The following is an 18,223-nucleotide window of genomic DNA, read 5'->3' as shown; positions in this document are numbered from 1 at the left end:
CTGAAAGCAGGTTTCTGGGGTTTGTTTAGCTTCTATAATTGCAACATTGTTTCTTAGAGTGCAGCTTAGAGGCCGGCAGCGGCAGGTGGGGAACCTTGGCTTCCTCCATCACTGGAGCAAGCAAGCCTCCTGTTCGCTTCAGCTGCCTGGCTGCCAGCCGTCATCTTGGTTGGCAGTTAATTTGCATATCGTCCTGATTAGCCAATGGGAAGCGTGTCGGAGGCACGGTTAATTACCATGTTTGTCTATTATTAGATAGGATGATAACCATAAAGCTCCTTCACAGATGAATTGAACTCTAAGTATACATCCCCATTTCTTGGATGGGGGATCACTCTGAATTTGTTTTTTAATTGTTTGGTTTTCTATGTAGCTACTTCTGATTTATCCTGTACTCTGACAGAACTGAAAAGACTCTCAGTTTGGTCAAATACCACCAGGCAAGGTGCTCTCTTAGTTTGTTTCCCTTGGAGATGTCTGCCCGAGGACCCTTCCGCCTGCTGCTCCTGGTGCACTGCTTCCTGTCTCTAATTCTATTTGCTTGAATTGTGGAATTCTCTGTTAGATGAATGAGGGGATTCTGTGTCTGCTCTATATTTCTTAACTGAACCCTGATTTTCCTTTTGCCCTGCATTCTAGGTGAGCTCCTCAGCAATATTTTCCAGTTTGTTAATTTAATCCAGAGTTGCATTCATTTATTTTATTTCCAATACATTTTTAATGTTTTTCGTGCTTTTCTAATACATTTTTCTTATAACCTGTTTTGATTTTGTGAATGCAGTTTCCTTTCATATTCATTTGTGAGATTAATATTTTATTTTGAAGTCTTACTTTGTCTCCTCAGATTTTGGATTTTTTTTCTTTTATGTGTTGTTTGGTGCCACTCTTTCACACTGTTGGTTTTCCTCCCAATGTCTGATTTTTGGTTGTGTGGAAGATTCCACATTGCCTGTGTGTGAATGCTGTTTCTGTCTGTCACAGCCTCCAGTGAGTGTGGAGGCAGAATGTGCTCCTGGGTGGGATGTACTGTTAGTTTGTCTTCTGAATGGCTTCTCCAGCCTCAGGACCAGAGCTCACCCCCTTAGCTGCTGTCTTCCATTGGTCAGCACAGGCAGAAATGGGGACTCTTCCTTGGAGCCCCCTTCCTTCTCGTATCTATTAACTCTGGGCTTGGAGCCCATTTTTTTACTTTTTAGCCCTTTCCAATGTCTTCTATCCCCAATCCCAAATAAATTGTTGTTATTGAGGACAGTTAGCACATCTCTTTTGCCAAATTTAAAGGTATCCAACTGATCACCCTTTTGTGAGACTCTTCATGCCCTCTGGGATCCCATTCTGCCCTGAGGCCACTCCTTCTTGGCCTCCCCTCCTGAACAACCTGTTCTGTTCAACCTCTCACTGTTGATATTCTTCCGGAGCCAGGGCCTGGCCATCTTCCCATTCTGTGTTCTCTAATTGAACTCTGCCATCCCCAAAGTTAGCATAACATGCCCAGAAGTGAACTTTCTGATCCTTCTTCTCCAGTCTTCTCCCCATCACTAGTTGCAACATCGTACTGCCAGTTCTAAGCCCCTGCTCTCCCTTTACATCCTAAAGGCACTCCCACCTTAGTTGGTTTGCTCAGTGGGTAGAGCATCGGCCTGAAGGATCCCAGGTTCGATTCCAATTAAGGGCACATAATCTTGGTTGCATGCTCCTCCCTGGCTCGGGCCCTGGTCTGGGCTCATGCATGAGGCAACCAATTGATGTGTTTCTTTCACATCGATATTTCTGTCTTTCTCTCTCTCTTCCACTCTCTCTAAAAATCAATGGAAAAATATCCTCAGGTGGGGATTAAAAAAACAAAACAAAACACAAAAGTTAGTCTCTCACCACATTGCAACATTTACAACTTCAGTCTGCTTCACCTCCACTCCTACCCTAGTCCTAACCATCACAAGCTCACCTGACCATTTCAGTTGGTTTTGGCCCCTCTACAGTCCATAAAAATCCCAGAGAAGACCTTTAAAATCATGAGTTTGGGTCTGTCTACTTATCTCATATCCAGTGGCTTCCCATTGTATCTAAAATAAACACCAGGTCTGGCTGGTGTGCTCAGTGGTTGAGTGTCAACCTGTGAACCAGGAGGTAATGGTTCGATTCCCGGTCAGGGCACATGCTCGGGGTTGTGGGATTGATCCCCAGTAGGGGGCATGCAGGAGGAAGCTGATCAATGATTCTCTCATCATTAATGTTATATTTTAAAATAGACACCAGGGTCCTGTGTGAAATGGCCTCTTTGTATTTATTTTATGCTGCCCTCTGTGTTCCCACTACATTGTCACCTTCTATTTCTTCAAAAGCACCAGGTTCTTTTCCGCCTCCCAGCATATGAAAATGTTATTCCTTCTTTCTAGAACACACTTCTCCCTACCCTTCACCTGTATACTTTTATTCATTGCTTGGTTTTTCCCAACAACAACCAATTGTCTGACACCAACTAGGTGTCCTGCAATTCATTTTGGTTTTGGCACTACCTGGAGTTAGCGCAGACACCCTGGGTGAAAGGCTCGGTCTGACAAGACTGCCCCTACTTCAGATATCAACTACAAATGGGTCCCCACTCTACCCCCACTTCTGCCTGGCCAACTACTAATTTGAGGGTTCCGATGAACACTCCCCTTAGATTTGACAGTTTTCTAAAATGATTCAGGAAAGCACTGTGCTTAAAATTACAGTTTTATTATAAAGAATACAACTCAGGAACAGCCAAATGGAAGAGATGTATAGGCAAGGGATGGGGGTGGGAGGAGAAGACAGAGTTTCCATGCCCTATCTGGTCATGACAGCCTCCCAGCACATCAATCTCTTCACTGGCCCACCAGCTCCCAAACCTCATTCCACATTTGTTTTTTTCAAGTTTGCGTTACACAGGCATGACTGATGAAATTACTGGTCTTTAGTGATTGAACTCAGTCTTCTGCCCCTCTCTCCTCCCCTGAGGTTCCAACCCCAAATCACATGATTGTTTTTTCTGGCAACCAGCCTCCTCCATCCTGAAGCAATTTAGGTCCTTTCCTCTCATGAGTCACCATCTTCTCTCTATATAAAGGCCTAATATGCAAATTGTCCCCTTGGGAGTTCGATCGCTCACTGTGACTTACGCTGACCACCAGGGGGTGGCGTGGAATGAAGGAAGGGCCCCAGCTGGCAGCCAGAAGGCCCTGGTCGGCCCTGATTGCCGGCCAGGCCTAGGGACCCTACCCGTGCATGCACCAGGCCTCTAGTTAGCCTATAAAAGATGCTACTGAATTACATTTCAACAGACCTGTTATAGAAAATAGGTCATTCAGACTCAGAAAGACTTTTATTATACCCTTCTGATTTGTATAATTGCTTCTTACCTAAAAACTAGTAAAGATGTATTTTTTAAAGATTTCAAATAAAAATATAACTCCCTTCTTTTTAATGCTGAGTAATATTATATGTAAATATAAACCACAATTTGCTTATCTGTTTACCCTTGATGGACATTGAGTTGTTTCCAGTTTGGGTTATTACAAGTAAAGCTGTTTATTATGCCGTACTTATCTTTCAAATCGTGCACTGTGTCATTTCCTCCAAGATTCTATCCTGGAACCCCCATACTAAATTGTCTGCCCTTGATCTTCTTTCCCACACAACCATATTATTTTTCATCATGGTACTTCTCGTAATTTTTTACTTTCTTAAGATCTGTGTCCTCAGTTAGACTCTAAGCTTCAACAGAGCAGGACACTGTATCTTTTGTTCACCCCTACACACACACACACACACATACACATACACACACACACCTCTGCACCTAGGCTCAAATATATGTGGAAAGTAAACTAGACCTTTAGGAAAAGTGCATTTATGAGGAACCATAGTCACCAACTTCTCTGAGGGAGAAAAGCTAGTGGTGCTGGTTGATGGCCTGCCTTTAAGGGGATACAGAGGCTGTGTTAACTCAGTAACTTAAATTAGCAGGTGTGCTCATGAGATGACCCTGCTGTCAAGTACTAACCCAGTGAGGATTAGTCACTGCTGGTGATCACCATCAGCATTGATCAGGGACCACTGGTGGTGTTTTCATCACTTCTCCCTTCTGGGAAAGAATCCAGACTTTGTTTTTTCTGGATTTTGTTTAAGAACTAGGAATAGTGAGCTGTTAGCTAAGAATAGAGTCCTTTTCATGAGCATGAGGAAGAAAATATTTTCCCAGAACAAGTTGACCAGGATTTTTGAGAAGTCTCAGCCTCTGTTAGACAGTATAAGCCTCTGATAGACAGGGGCAGGTACAGAACAAAAAGGCTGAAGGATTCTGGGCTTCTCCTTAGGTACAGAGCTGACAGGAAGTAAGGGACACTTAGCCTGGGTCAGTGACCTAGTATTGAAAGAAATACACTTCTTTAAGAATGATCTTTGAATGACATTGGCAACATGTTAATATTGTCAAGATTAAGTAATGGGCATGTAGGAATTCACTAGATTGTTCTGTTTCTGTGTTTGAAATTTTTCATGATACGTTTCTTTAAATTACATTTGTATTGAAAAATGTAGAAAAACATTGATAAAAGAGACTGTAGTAGGATGAACACTGAGTCGCAGCCCCATCTGTAGCCAAGTTAGTGGTAGGAAAAAAGAAGGGAGGAGTATTGGCAAGCGCCACCTTTATTGAAATAGCTAGTCAATTCTTCATTGTTGGTATTACCCTAGAAGAAATCATACATGTATCAGCTTTGAGGGACAATCACTATATGTTGATATGCTGTTTGTGTCACTTCTGAAAGCTGGAACAGGTGGAAGGCACCGGGTTGTTGATGTTTTCAACTGGTCGGCATTGAAGACAGAAGCCTCAGGCTTGGGGGGAAAGGGGCCTTCTGAGTGTCCGTGGGGCTGCCCTCCCAATGGTTCTGTAGTGACACTGGGGTCCTCACTGCAGACGCCAGCCCTGTACTCAGCTGCATGAACAGTGTCTTGACCAACTTAGGTGCTGTTCTCATTTGCTTCATCCCTTCCATGTGGATTTGCTGCCTCCCTGTGTTTATGTTAGAATAAAAACAATATTATGCGGGGAAACCAAAAAAGACTGAAGTTACTCTTCTCAGACTCTTTTATTGCTTCTTTCTTTTTTCCCCAAATTTTCAATGTACGATGTCCCCTAGGACATTCTTATATATTTGTATTCAATCCCTTGGTGACTTCATCCAGATTGATTACTTCAAATGCCATTATGCATGCTGATGACTCCATCTCCCACACCTCCTCCAAATCTTTGCTCACATATCACCTTCTCAAGAAGTAAGGCTCATGTGACCATTCTGCTTTAGAATGCCACTGGCACTCTGAATCCCCTTACCCTATCATCATTTCTTTCTGTAGCATTTTCTACCTTCTGACATGCTCTTTTATGTTGTTTTTGTTTTCTGTGTTATTTACTGTTTGTCTCCACATCCTGGAATGTAAACTCCATGGGAACAGTTGGCTTTTGTTTTATTTGTCAATGTATTCCAAGAGCCTAGGGCAGGACCTGGCCCAGTAAAGTATTTATACAAAAAGGAAAAACAGACTGTCAGGGAGGAGGAAGGACCAGCAGTGTCAGGACAGCCAAGAGGACCAGCAGACAAGGAATTGAAGGCTCTCCCCTGGATGATGACTCCGGGGCCCCTTACTTTCTGTTAGGTTACCCCGGAGGGGTCTCCATGCTTGTGCCTCTTGGGAAAGTGGTGAGATGTCAGAACTTTGAAGTTTCTTTTTGTGAAAAGGCCAAAGTTCAATCATCCTAACATATTAGAGTGCCCTTTTCCAGCCAGCCTGGGAGGTCTGCCTTGGGGTCAGTACTTGGGTGCACTGAGGCTGCTTTTCACGAAACCAACCCCATCCTGCAAACACCAAGCTCAGCAAACGGGTATCTGGTGGCACGGGTCAAGAGCCATCATGTCTGTGTATAACACTCTGGAACAAAACTCAGTAGCAAGCCCTTTTACAGGTTAGTGAGTGAAAAACTGGTGTTGTTGTTTTTAATATGTTTTATTGATTTTACTTTTTATTTTATTTTTTTAGAGAGAGGGGAAGGGGGAGGGATAGAGAGATAGAAACATCATTGATCAGCTGCCTCCTGCAGGTCCCCTACTGGGGATCAAGCCTGCAATCTGAGCATATGCCCTGCCTGGAAATCAAATCGGTGACCTCTTGGATCCTGGGTCCGTGTTCAAGCACTGAGCCACACCAGCTGGAAGAACACCAGTTTTTAAATTACTTTAGCAATTACTTTAGTGGTGTATTTGTTCAGCTCTTTAATCCTTTTATCAGAAGTTAGTTCTCTGCTATCACAGTAGCTTTTCAAACCATTGAGTGCCTGGTTTACAATTGGGAGGACACTGAAATTACCTGCAGTTACATGACCACTGGGAGTTAGTCTCTCCTAGTACTTTTAAGAAAGTTGTTAGCTTGAGAATGATCATTTTACTTTACAAAAATGTATGCATTTACTTTGTAAAAATATAATTGAATATATATTATTAGACATAAGTTTGTTTCTTCTATATTTACTTCCTCCTTATAAAAAGTTATTTTAAAAATTAACTTCTCTCCTATTTTTATACCTTACAGTGAACATTTATTAATTTTTATTAAATAGCATACTTATTGTTTGTCATAATTTTGTTAGAATTATTCTCCTTATTTGGGATAAGCCATTCCATTAAAGGTCCAGTAGGAGGTCAGGGTCTCTCCGAGCACCTGGTGGGGACTGTACAGTCTAAAAGGTCTGAAGCTCAGCTTATTGAAGCCCCTCACACTTTGCTTTCCTATGAACTGGAACATGGTTGTGATTACTCATCAGAGAGGAGCTTGGGGTGGTATTTGGGGGATTGTTTCCCTGTCTGGCCTGGAATATGGAGACAATGGTGCTGATTCTGGGGGCTGGGATAATAATTTGGTACTTTCCTTTCTCACAGTTGTTTCCTCTCTTTGCTCCTGGTGGCTGCTGTGGTTTGGAAGATCAAACAAAGTTGTTGGGCCTCCAGGCGCAGAGAGGTAAGCCTCAGTGGATAAAGATGAATGAATCCTTGTAAGAGCTGTTCCTTTCTACACATTTTTCTTAAACAAGTCAGCATTAGCTATTTTGTGATAATTGATGGACATATTCACGGATGGCCAGTAGATTCCAGTTACTGCTATATAAAGTGTCATTAATTCTGCCCCACATGGTCTCAGCTTTCTAAAAGGAAACTCTAGTATTGACTTAAACAGGTGCCAGTTTTACCCATCCTACCAATCCTGGAGATCTAAGAATTTCTCATATTTCAAGGAAGGATAAATGTGTATCTAATTAAATTTTTGCTTGAATTTTATTTTTTTATGAAGCTTGATTTATTTCCAGAGCTCCGTTAAAAAAGTAAGAAGTCAAACAAATATTTACAGTAGACAAATCAAATAAGTACACTTCATTAAAAATTACAACATAAGAACTTTGTTTATTGTAACTTTCACTTGTTAATACTCTGCCTTCTGGTCATCAGGTCTATTGCATTGTTGCTTATGAAAATGCACTGAGACCTCACCTTACATGTGCTTTGTTTTCTGTATGTAGTTGTGCCTTTTTCTATATAAAAATTGATCTATAAGCAAGATTTGGAAGAGAATGGGAGTATCTAAAACCAAAATTCACAAGCACTCAGCATTGATCATAGAACATTAGTGTCTATAATGGGGTTGAGATAGGTTCCAGAATATGGGCCTCTTCCTGGGGGCATGACACTTTTTTCTGACCCATGTAAAAGTAATGTTATCATAGAGATAAATGTTGCATCCTCTTTATTATTTTAAAAATCAGTGGGTAACACATTCAGAGGATTCTTTAATAGCTCTTTTACTAGGATATCTTAAGATCCCAATGAATTGTACAATGTTCTGAAAAAATACAAGTCATCCAAATGGAGTAAGAAAAAAGTAAGAGCCACAATAGACTAGTAACCAGGGAAGAAGGAATTGAAAACTTGTCAAAATATTACTCTCTCCACAAAGGTCATTAGACCCAAGGAATTTCTATTTTAAGATGAGTTCATGGAGATACTAATATTCTATTCCTCCATAGATACTTATGAAAATTATTTTCAAAACATATAAACTGTTCCAGAGCAGAGGATATGATGAGAAGCTTAAGAGTCCTAAATCATCCTTGGCCAGGTAGCTCAGTCAAGTAGAGTATTGTCCTGATACACCAAGGTTGTAGGTTCAATTCCTGGTCAAGGGCACATACCTGAGTTGCAGGTTTGAGTCCCACCCTGGTTGGTGCATGGGGGAGGCAACCAATCCATGTGTCTCTCTCACATTGATGTTTCTCTCTCTGTCTCTCCCCCTCCCTTCCACTCTTTCTAAAAATCAATGGGAAAACGTCCTCAGGTGAGGATTAACCAAATATATATATGAAATAGGGCTATATCATTTATGTATTTAACAGCAGGTATTGTGACATTACATCCATACTAAAGTGTGTGTGTGTGTGTGTGTGTGTGTGTGTATACACACACACAATAAGGATTTTTTTCTATAATATAATGACAATGCTGTTACCACATCCAACAGGATTTAATAATTCCTAATGTTAACTAGTACATGGTCTCTGTCCAACTTTCCCTGACTATTTTAAAAATATTTGGGGTTTTATTTGTTTGAATCAGGGAGGATGGGATATTTTAATTATGCAGAATTCTCTAATAAAATCCCCTCAGTACTCATTGCAGTAATGCTTGCTGTTTTACTCATCAGCAACTTCTGCGAGAGATGCAGCAGATGGCCAGTCGTCCCTTTGCCTCTGTAAATGTTGCCTTGGAAACAGATGAAGAGCCTCCTGATCTTATTGGGGGAACTATAAAGGTGAGAATGTGATTACAAAGTCCCTATAACTTAATTTGTCAAAATTCATGCTTCTGAGTTGGGGGAACCTGAGTGAGAGAGAACTTTAATGTGTTGCCTCTTGTTTTCTTCTCTCTTTCTTTTTTACAATAAGCCAGCACACCAAAGTTGTATTCTTTTGCTTTTGTTTTCCAGTCTTTGATTCATGTCACTAAGCAGTCTCATGTTTAAGGGATTTTAAAATATAAATGATTTGTCTGATATTCTATGGCGTAATATTTTAAAACTTGAAAAAAGCTAAATTGAACCATTGTTCTTTATAAGTATTTGGAGGGATTTGTTTTTAAAGGGACAGAATCATAATTCACTATGAATACTGTGTAAAGTAAATATTTCTGACTCCTTCCCCCAAAACTGATGAGGAATGTAAAAGAAATTTCTCTTTTAACAAAATGATGAAATATTTCAGATACATTAGTAAAACAGCCAAATATCCTGCATAAAATATACTATTAAAACATGACTGAGCTCACAGGAAGTAGGTATTATTTTCAGGGACCATTCTCCTTTTCCTTTTCCAAGAAAGAACAAGTCATGAACCAAAACCAGAACCTAAAGTGATTCCCACAGACAAGAGAGACACATTTCATGAATAAGAGTCAGCAGGTGGATTTAGACAGGACTTCAAGTGTCTGAATTGATAGCTAAAGGATATCATATAGCTATGTATGAAATGTTTAAAGAAATAAAAGATGGAATCATAACGATGAGGAAGCCATGAGAGTCAAGAATGGCCAAGCAGATCTGAAAAACAACCAAATGTAACTGTTAGAAATGGAAAGTATAGTAGTAGAAATTTTTTAAATAACTCAGTTTACATGTCAAACAGCACATCAGACACAAATGAGGACAGAGCTTTTGAACTGGAAGATGAATCTGAAGAAATTACATAGAATGTAGAACAGAAGACAAGGAAATGGAAAATATGACAGATAACAAGAATATAGGGGATAGAATGAAAAGATCTAACATACATATTATCAGAGTCCCAAAACAAATGAATGGAGGAAAGCAATAGTCAAAGAGATAATAACAGAATTTTCCAGAATGATAGAAGTCATGAATATACAGATTTCAGAAGCAAAACATATCACAAGCAGGATTAAGGAAAGAAAGCAAAGGGAAGACAGAAGAGAAAGAATAGTACAATTGGATTTATCATACTGGAACTATAGAACTCCAAAGACAAAGAGAACATTTTTTTAAGAGAACTTCTTAAAATAAGCCAGAGCAAAAATAGATCACTACAATGTGGAGAAAATTAAAACCCTTGTGCACGTTGGGAATATAAAAACAATGCAGCCACTGTGAAAACAGTATTGATTTTTTATAAAATAAAATAGAACGATCATATAATCCAGCAATTCCACTTCTAGGTATATACCCAGAAAGAATTGAAAGCAGGGTGACAAATATATATTTGTATACCCATGTTCATAGAACCATTATTCACAGTAGCTAAAAGATAAAAGCAACCCAAATGTCCATTAACAGATGAATGGATAAACAGAACATGGTATATACATGCAATGGAATATTATTCAGCCTTAAAAAAGAGGAATTCTGACAAATGCTACAACATAGGTGAACCTTGAGGACATTATGCTAAGTGAAATAAGCCAGTCACAAAGGACAAATACTGTAGGAGTCCACTTGTATGAAGTACCTCAAGTAGTCAAATTCATAGAGACAGAAAGTAGAATGGTGGTCGTCAGGGGCTGGGATGGGAGGAGGGATGGGGAGTTACTGTTTGATGCTTATAGAGTTTCAGTTTTACAAAATGAAAACAGTTCTGGAGATGGTTGATGATAATGGTTGCACAACAATAGGAATGTACTTAATATCACTGAACTGTACAACTAAAAATAATTAAGATGGTAAATGTTATGTTATGTGTATTTTACTGCATTAACAAAGAAATGGGAAAACAAGAAAATATCACCTACAAAGGAGTGACAGAGTGACAGCTGACTTCTCACTAGTGGCACCTGAAGCCAGAAGAGAGTGGAAGAATATAGTCAAAGTACTGAAAGAGAACTGCCAACCTAGAATAGCATGGCCAGAAGTTATGTTCCAAGAACAGGGATAAATTGAAGATATCTTCTGACTAGAAGAAAAAACAGAGTTTGCCCCCAATAGACAGACCTGTACAAAAGAAATGTCTAAAGAATATGCTAGAAAGAAGGAAAATTACCCCAGGAGGATGGAATAATAAGGAATAGCGAGTAAATAAAAGGGTAAGCATGTGCATAAATCTAAGCAAACATTGTCCTGATGAAATAGTAATAATTGGTGGGATTAAAAAGAATAGACAAACCTAAAGTACTGAACAAAACCATATATCATATGTTGGCAGCATATAACACAGTTGGTTAATCCTTAGAACACTTTAACTTTCCTTTCAGGACACCACACACTCACCCTATGGCTGTTTTTGCTCGCTGTTCTTTATTCAACCCTCTTCATCTCCCCAACACCTTTTAACAGTGATGTACATCAGGCTCAGTCTTTGAGTCTCTTCTCACATCTTTTACACTTACTCCTTTGGTGATTGTCTTAGTCTGTTTGGCTGCTATAACAAAATGCCAGAGACTGGGTGGCTTATAAATAACAGAAATTTATTTCTCACAGTTCTGGAGACTGGAAGTGCAGATCAAAGTGCTAGAAGATTCACTGTCTTCTGAAAGCCCACTTTCTGGTTCATATATGGCACCTTCTAGCTGAAACCTATACATGGTACAAGGGATGAGGGAGCTCTCTGGGGTCTCTGTTCTAAGGGCACTCATTCCATTAATGATAACTCAGTCCTCATGACCTATTTATCTCCCAAAGTTCCCATCTCAAAATACCATCACATTGGGCATTACAATTTAACATGAATTTTGGGAGTACGCAAACATTCAGACCATAGCAGTGATCTTACTCATCATGGATTTAAACACTATGAGCTCTCCCCTCACATCTCTCCCATGAACCTCCAACTCATGTATCAGATTGCTTACTCAGTGTCCCCACGTGGATGTCTTAACAAGTATCTCAAATTTAACACATCTAAAACTGAACTGTATGTAGTATTTCCCACACCTGCTCCTCTGGTATATGTTCCTGAACTCAGGATACATCACCTCCATCATCCTATTTGCTCAGGCTAAAACTCCTGGAATCGTCCGTGACTCATCCTCGCTCTCATTCTCATTGGACAGCCAGTTTGTCAGCAGGTCTTTTTGGCTTTATCTTTAAAGATATTCCCTGACCACTGTGACCTACCACCTTGATCTAGGCCATTGTCATCTTGTACCTGGATTATTGTAATTGCTCATAACTGGTTTCACCACTTCACCCATCCAGTCATTTCCCCGTGCCACAGCCAGGGCGGTTCTGGAAATTATTTTTTCAACCAAACTGAAGAGATTGCTGACATATTTGGGAGTATAGTGGGCAGGGTTCTAAAGATGGTCTCCAAGATTCCTGTCTCGTGGTTAGTCAGTCAAACTAGGGACTGATATGAAGGGATTTTGCAGAAGTAATAACAGTCCCAAGGTAATTGACCTTGAGCTATGGGGAAAGTTTTCTCTGGCTGGTGGCACAGAGGGAACATGGTAAGGACTTGATGGATCATCACTGGTTTGAAGCTGGACAGGCCATATGAGCAGGAATGCAAGAGAAGAGAGTGGCCCCTGGCTGACAGCTAGCAAGGAAGTGAGACCCTCAGACCTACAGCCACAAGGAACTGGACTCTGCCAGCACCTGAATGAGTTTTGAAGCAGGTTCTGCCCCAGAGCCTGAGATAAGAGTAGAGCCAGCTGATACTTGACTTTCTCCTTGTGAAGATAAGAGCTGAGACTCTTGTCAGATAAAAGCTAAGAATTTTCCAGAACTGGATAGTCCTCTATCCCTAAGCAGAAGACCCTACAGAGCTCGTCTGGACTTCTGACCCACAAAACTGAGATAACAGATGTGTTGTTTTGTGTGTGTGTGTTTTAAATATATCTTATTGATTTTTTTACAGAGAGGAAGGGAGAGGGATAGTTAGAAACATTGATGAGAGAGAAACATTGATCAGCTACCTCCTGCATGCCCCCTACCGGGGATGTGCATGCAACCAAGGTACATGCCCTTGACCAGAATCGAACCTGGGACCCTTCAGTCCACAGGCTGACGCTCTATCCACTGAGCCAAACCGGTTAGGGCTAGATGTGTTGTTTTAAGCAACTAAGTTTATAATTTGTTACACACCAACAGGAACTAATGCAGAGGGCATCTTTACAAAATCACATTTGAAGGCTGCAGAGCTAAAGCTTGAGAAACACCACTCTAGCTAATTCTTTTTCTTCCACCAGGCTGTTCCCAAACCCATTGCCCTGGAGCCATGTTTTTACTACAAAGCTGCTGTCCTCTCTGCATTTGTGAGGCTCCCTCGAGGCCTTGGTGGAATCCCTCCTCCCGGGCAGTCTGGTGAGTAGACCAGAAGGTCAGCGAGGAATCCTTCCCTTTTACAGAGAACTGGGGTATAAATGTGACTAGTTCCTGCCTCATGGTGTTATGAGGATTCGGTGAGATAACTCCCTCGTCACTGGATTTCCTTCACGTCTTTCCTGAGGTCCTTCCCAGGGGAAAGTCCAGAACTCCCCTCACTGCGCCAGCTTCCCAGTGATATTGATGCTTCCTACCACACCTTCCTTTGCCTACAGTGTGTCTGGCCTCCTCTGGCTTTGCTGCTCCTTTCCTGTCTCTCCTTCCTCTGCCCCTAAATGTAGGCGTTCTTCCTCTTCTTCCATTCTTACTCTCTGTCATCTTACCTACTCTCATGGCTCCTCCAAGCTGGTGATTTTCAAATTGGTATTTCCAGAACTATTGCATTTCATTTGCTTTTTCACTGTGTTTTATACATTTTTAATTGATTTATTTTAGAGAGAGAAATATCATTTTGTTCCAAACATTTTTATGCATTCTTTGGTTGCTTCATGTATGTGCCCTGACCAGGGATCAAACGTACAACCTTTGCGTATCAGGATGACACTCTAACCAACTACCTGGCCAGGGCATTTTTCACTCTGTTTTAAATTTAAGGCACAAACAGCAATTATAACAATTTAAAGGAAGTTTCTCCTCTCCAACATGCATTAATTTTCACTGTTCTGTTGTTTCCTTCCAGCAATTTAGTTGAAATGTTTGTGTCATTCTTATTTTCATTCTCTTTTTTTCATATAACTTTCATAAACATTTTAACATCTTACTACATAATCTTTTACCAATCTCTTTTATACTATTCCATCAAATACGTGGATCATAATTTGGATAAACATTGTCTTATTATTGAACATGAAGGAAAGATGGAGTATAGTTTTGAAGTATCTTGATTAACCATGGAGTACTTTGGAGGGATACCTCAGACAATATGAATATTTGAGACCACTTTCAGTTGAGATTATTCTTGGGGTCAGGGTTGCCTCCACTAAAAAAAAAGCCTCTGAGGAAAGTGTGAGCAGAATCCTTGCCCAGGCCCTGAGCTCCACAGCCCCGAGCATAACCAGCAGAGCCTCCCCTCAGCTTTCAGATGGTCTGCGTCTGGGGTGTCCTCACAAAGGGAGGCCGTTGGGCATGGCCAGGCCAGGGTTTCTCCCTTCACTTCATGGGGACAGCTTGATTTGCCCTCACCCGGGAGTTTCTGTGAGTTGAGCCCCTAACTTGCCCATGTTGAGGGCAGGATGACCCGTTGACCTGAAGACTCTGGGGCTGTGTCTTCTGCCACCACATTGGACGGTTCTCCCTGATGGCAAGGTGCTGGCTAGGGTGGGGAGGAGATGACAGACTTGCAACACTGCGGCCTTTTCTGCCCCAAACTCTTCCTGATGTGCCCCACCACCCCTCTGAACTTCTGATGAAGGCCCACCCACTGCTTGAGACCCCATTCATTCTCTGCCCCCCATTTTAGAGGGTGTCCACGGACTCCCAGAGCACACCTGGCTCTGCCTTTGGTTAACAGTTGTTACTGGATTCTCCACTGAATTCCAGGCACTAAACCTGGCACTTAAAAACCACCCCCTCTCCTTTTCCCCCATTTTGTAGGCTCTGAGGTGGAGCGACAAGTCTGCCAGCATGGCTCCTGACCAGCTGAGCCTGGGCTGGCCTTTTCCCAGATGAGATCAGTTAAAGGTTACCAGCCAAAAAGGAGACGAACCACCAGTCTCTAAAGCAGAGGTGGGGGTGGCGATGAGCCAAGCAGCATTCTAAGGATACTTCAGTTCACTCATTGACTCCTCATGCAAGCCCTGTGTTATTATTCCCCATTTTACAAAGGAAGAAACAGAGGCACGGGGAGATTAAAGAACCTTGCTTATTTCAGAGTCTGCCCTAACCCGTATCGTGGTATAGATATAAAAATCACTAGTGCTGGCCTGGCTCGTGTGGCTCAGTTGGTTGGGTGTTGTCTCATGCCCCAAGAGGTTGCTGGTTCGATTCCCAGTCAGGGTACATGCCCAGGTTGTGGGCTCAATCCCCAGTAGGGTGTGTGCAGGAGGCAGCCAATCTATGTTTCTCTCTCATAGATGTATCTTATCTCTCCCTTCTTCTCTCTCTAAAATCAATAAAAACATATTTTTAAAAAAATCACTAGTGCTGGCTGGGTCATGTGGAATGAATCTGAATTACATTGTAAAGAGTGCTGCTTGCCTGGCCGATGTGGCTCAGTGGTTGAGCATCAACCTATGAGCCAGGAGGTCACTGTTTGATTCCCAGTTGGGACACATGCCCAGATTGCGGGTTCGATCCCCAGTTGGGGGCGTGCAGGAGGCAGCTGATCAATGACTGTCTCTCATCATTGATGTTTCTATTTCTTTCTCCCTCCCCCTTCCTCTCTGAAATCAATAAAAACATATTTTTTAAAAGATGCTGCTTTTTCTTGGCCTCCCTTTGGAGACCAGCAGGAGAAATTTAGTGCTTAGAGTATGTCTGCAATCATAGATGCTCCCACCACCACGCAGAGCACTTGGCTTGATTGATCTGAAAAGCAGGCTATACCTTTTTGTGTAACAAGGGAGGGGCAAAGAATATGTATTTGTATTTGTATAACTAAACCCTGAAAGAATATATGCAAACCAATGAGAACAGTTTCTCAGCTGGCGAGGGGACGGGTGGAGGAAGGGGCAGAGTGCAATAAGACTTCCCTACATACTTTATTGCTTTGTTTATTGTACTGTGGGAATGTAAACAGAATTTTTAAATTTATTTTTGAAAATACAAGCAAGCTGCTCCTTAACATGTGTTCCCTCTGTGGGTTCTCCCAAGGTCTCGCAGTAGCCAGTGCCCTGGTGGACATTTCTCAGCACCTGCCAATGCTGTACAAAGAGAAGTTAGGAGCACTGAGAAACCGGAAGCAGCAGCCCCCTGCGCAGCCTGGGACCTGCATTTGATGCTGGGGCCAGGGAATCTCCGTGAGTGAGCAAGTGGAGGCGAGGTGGCGTGCTAGAGTCTGCAGGGAGGGAGCAGGCAGGAGACGCTGTGCTGAGCGGAGCAGGGCAAAAAACTGGAAACCCTCCGACTGGAAACATCGACTCATCTGCATGTTCACAAGCTTTCTTTGACAGTTTCTCCCATCTGTGCTCCAGCATCTAACCTTTTATTTTTGCATAGGGAATAATTGATTTAATTACAGGTCCAGGGACGATCCAGATGTTGGTGGAGGAGGCCAGTGTGGAGCCAGTGAGAGAGCTAGGAATGATACTCAGGTTTACTTGTGGGAAACTGGTCTTGGGACTGTCTCAACTGTGCAAAAAACAAAGATGTTGTGTTTACAAGTGAACGTGCATCATCAGTCGTTCTGGAACAAGGTCTTTTCAAAACTAGTTCGATGGATGAACTTGTCATCTGAAACCTGCTATCTTTTTTAAAAGATGTGCTATTTATTCTTGCACATTTTAGGCAGATAACTCTCTTCCAGGGAGCTTTTTTTCTAGTTGAGAACTAATGTCACTTTTGAATCATATTAAACTGAGATAGAAGGGGGCTATTTTAAATGTCAAGGTCAGCAGTGTTACTTAGAATGTAAACTGGTGTGATAGGTAGTTTTCTATAGCAACTTGGTTAATTTAGGTCTTAATCCATTTGAAATTTCTCTCTCTCTCTCTCTCTCTCTCTCTCTCTCTCTCTCTCTCTCTCACACACACACACACCCACACACACTAAGTGCCTAGACTTTAAATAGATCTAGCAATTGGAAAGTTAGTAAGCTTACGTTTTTACATAATTGCATTCCTACATTCTTACAGAATTTAAATAGCTCCCATTGGCAATCTGCTTTTTTTCTAAAATGTACTTTGCAGCCAGGAAAGAATTCTCACCCCAAGCAACCTTTATCCCAGCAGCAAGGACTGAGAGGAAAGCGGAAATGACCTAACTGTAAAAGCTCCTGTTGTTATTGTTGACATAAGGACACTAGGCGTGATCCCCATGTTTCCCCCTGCTGCCAGGGCACCACAGAAGAAGGGACTCACTCGTGGTACATGTCTCCCCTGAGCAGAAAAGAGCATGACAGCATCTGGATCAAAGCAACTCTGTTCCTGGAGCCTGCCCCGAGCTGCAGGCTGCGGTGGGATCGCACGCCAGGCGAAGGACCTCTTTCCCCCAGGAGGGGCTGTGTTCTTCACTCCTCCTCCCCAGGCCCAGGTGGTGGCCATGGGGAAGGCAGTGAACACTAAAAGGATGAAAAGCACAGGGAAAAAATGGACAAGGGAAAACTACGCCAAATGGGAAGTGACCAAATGTAAGCAGGGTGGGGACAGACCTGGCTTTTCTCCCATGGCACTGCCTGGGCATCGTGCTGTCCCCATGGTGCTCTGTTCTCTGGCATTATGCAGCAGCCTCCCAAGACCTCTCCTGCTTCAGAGCCTGGGGTGGACCCCTAGACAACAGGGCTCAAGTTTGTGAGTTTGGATAAGTAAATACTCAAAAGAGCAAAAACTGCGGCATTTCACCTTTAAATGCAGTGCCTAGAGAGGGAGTATTATCTCTTCCCCAGTACCGACCCACTCCCGTGAAGAATGGCCTGGGAAGATGTTTTCAAAGAAGTTGAACTATAAAATACTGTCTGGTTCACAAAATACCTCTACTTTGAGACTTGCCTCTAGAAAGCTGTATTTTCACTTCACTGTTAAAGAGCAGATGGTTCTAGAAAAGACCTCTGAACTCCTCATGTCCCTACTCCAGGTCACCGCACCCACAGGGAGCCTGCCATGGATGGCCCTTCACCTGTGATTGGCCAAGAGGGAGGCACTGCAGAGGATTCTACCACAAGGGACATCCT

At 42.1% G+C, this 18,223-nt stretch overlaps 1 protein-coding gene across 1 annotated transcript in view; it reads left to right on the top strand.

The window, feature by feature from the left end:
* Positions 1–17,141, top strand: part of ATRN (attractin) — a 110,060-nt gene extending 92,919 nt beyond the window's left edge. Inside the window, exons 26-29 of the mRNA XM_005874754.2 lie at positions 6,963–7,041; positions 8,776–8,883; positions 13,263–13,377; positions 16,210–17,141. Coding sequence (XP_005874816.1) covers positions 6,963–7,041; positions 8,776–8,883; positions 13,263–13,377; positions 16,210–16,334 — 427 coding nt within the window. The 3' untranslated portion in view covers positions 16,335–17,141. The remainder of the gene's footprint in view (positions 1–6,962; positions 7,042–8,775; positions 8,884–13,262; positions 13,378–16,209) is intronic.
* The last annotated feature ends 1,082 nt before the right edge of the window (positions 17,142–18,223 follow it).

This window comes from Myotis brandtii, unplaced genomic scaffold (genome assembly GCF_000412655.1).
Source record: "Myotis brandtii unplaced genomic scaffold, ASM41265v1 scaffold45, whole genome shotgun sequence".
NCBI classification, from domain to species: Eukaryota; Metazoa; Chordata; class Mammalia; order Chiroptera; family Vespertilionidae; genus Myotis; species Myotis brandtii.
The sequence above is the reverse complement of the archived record's forward strand: the minus strand, read 5'-3'. Positions and strand labels throughout refer to the sequence as shown.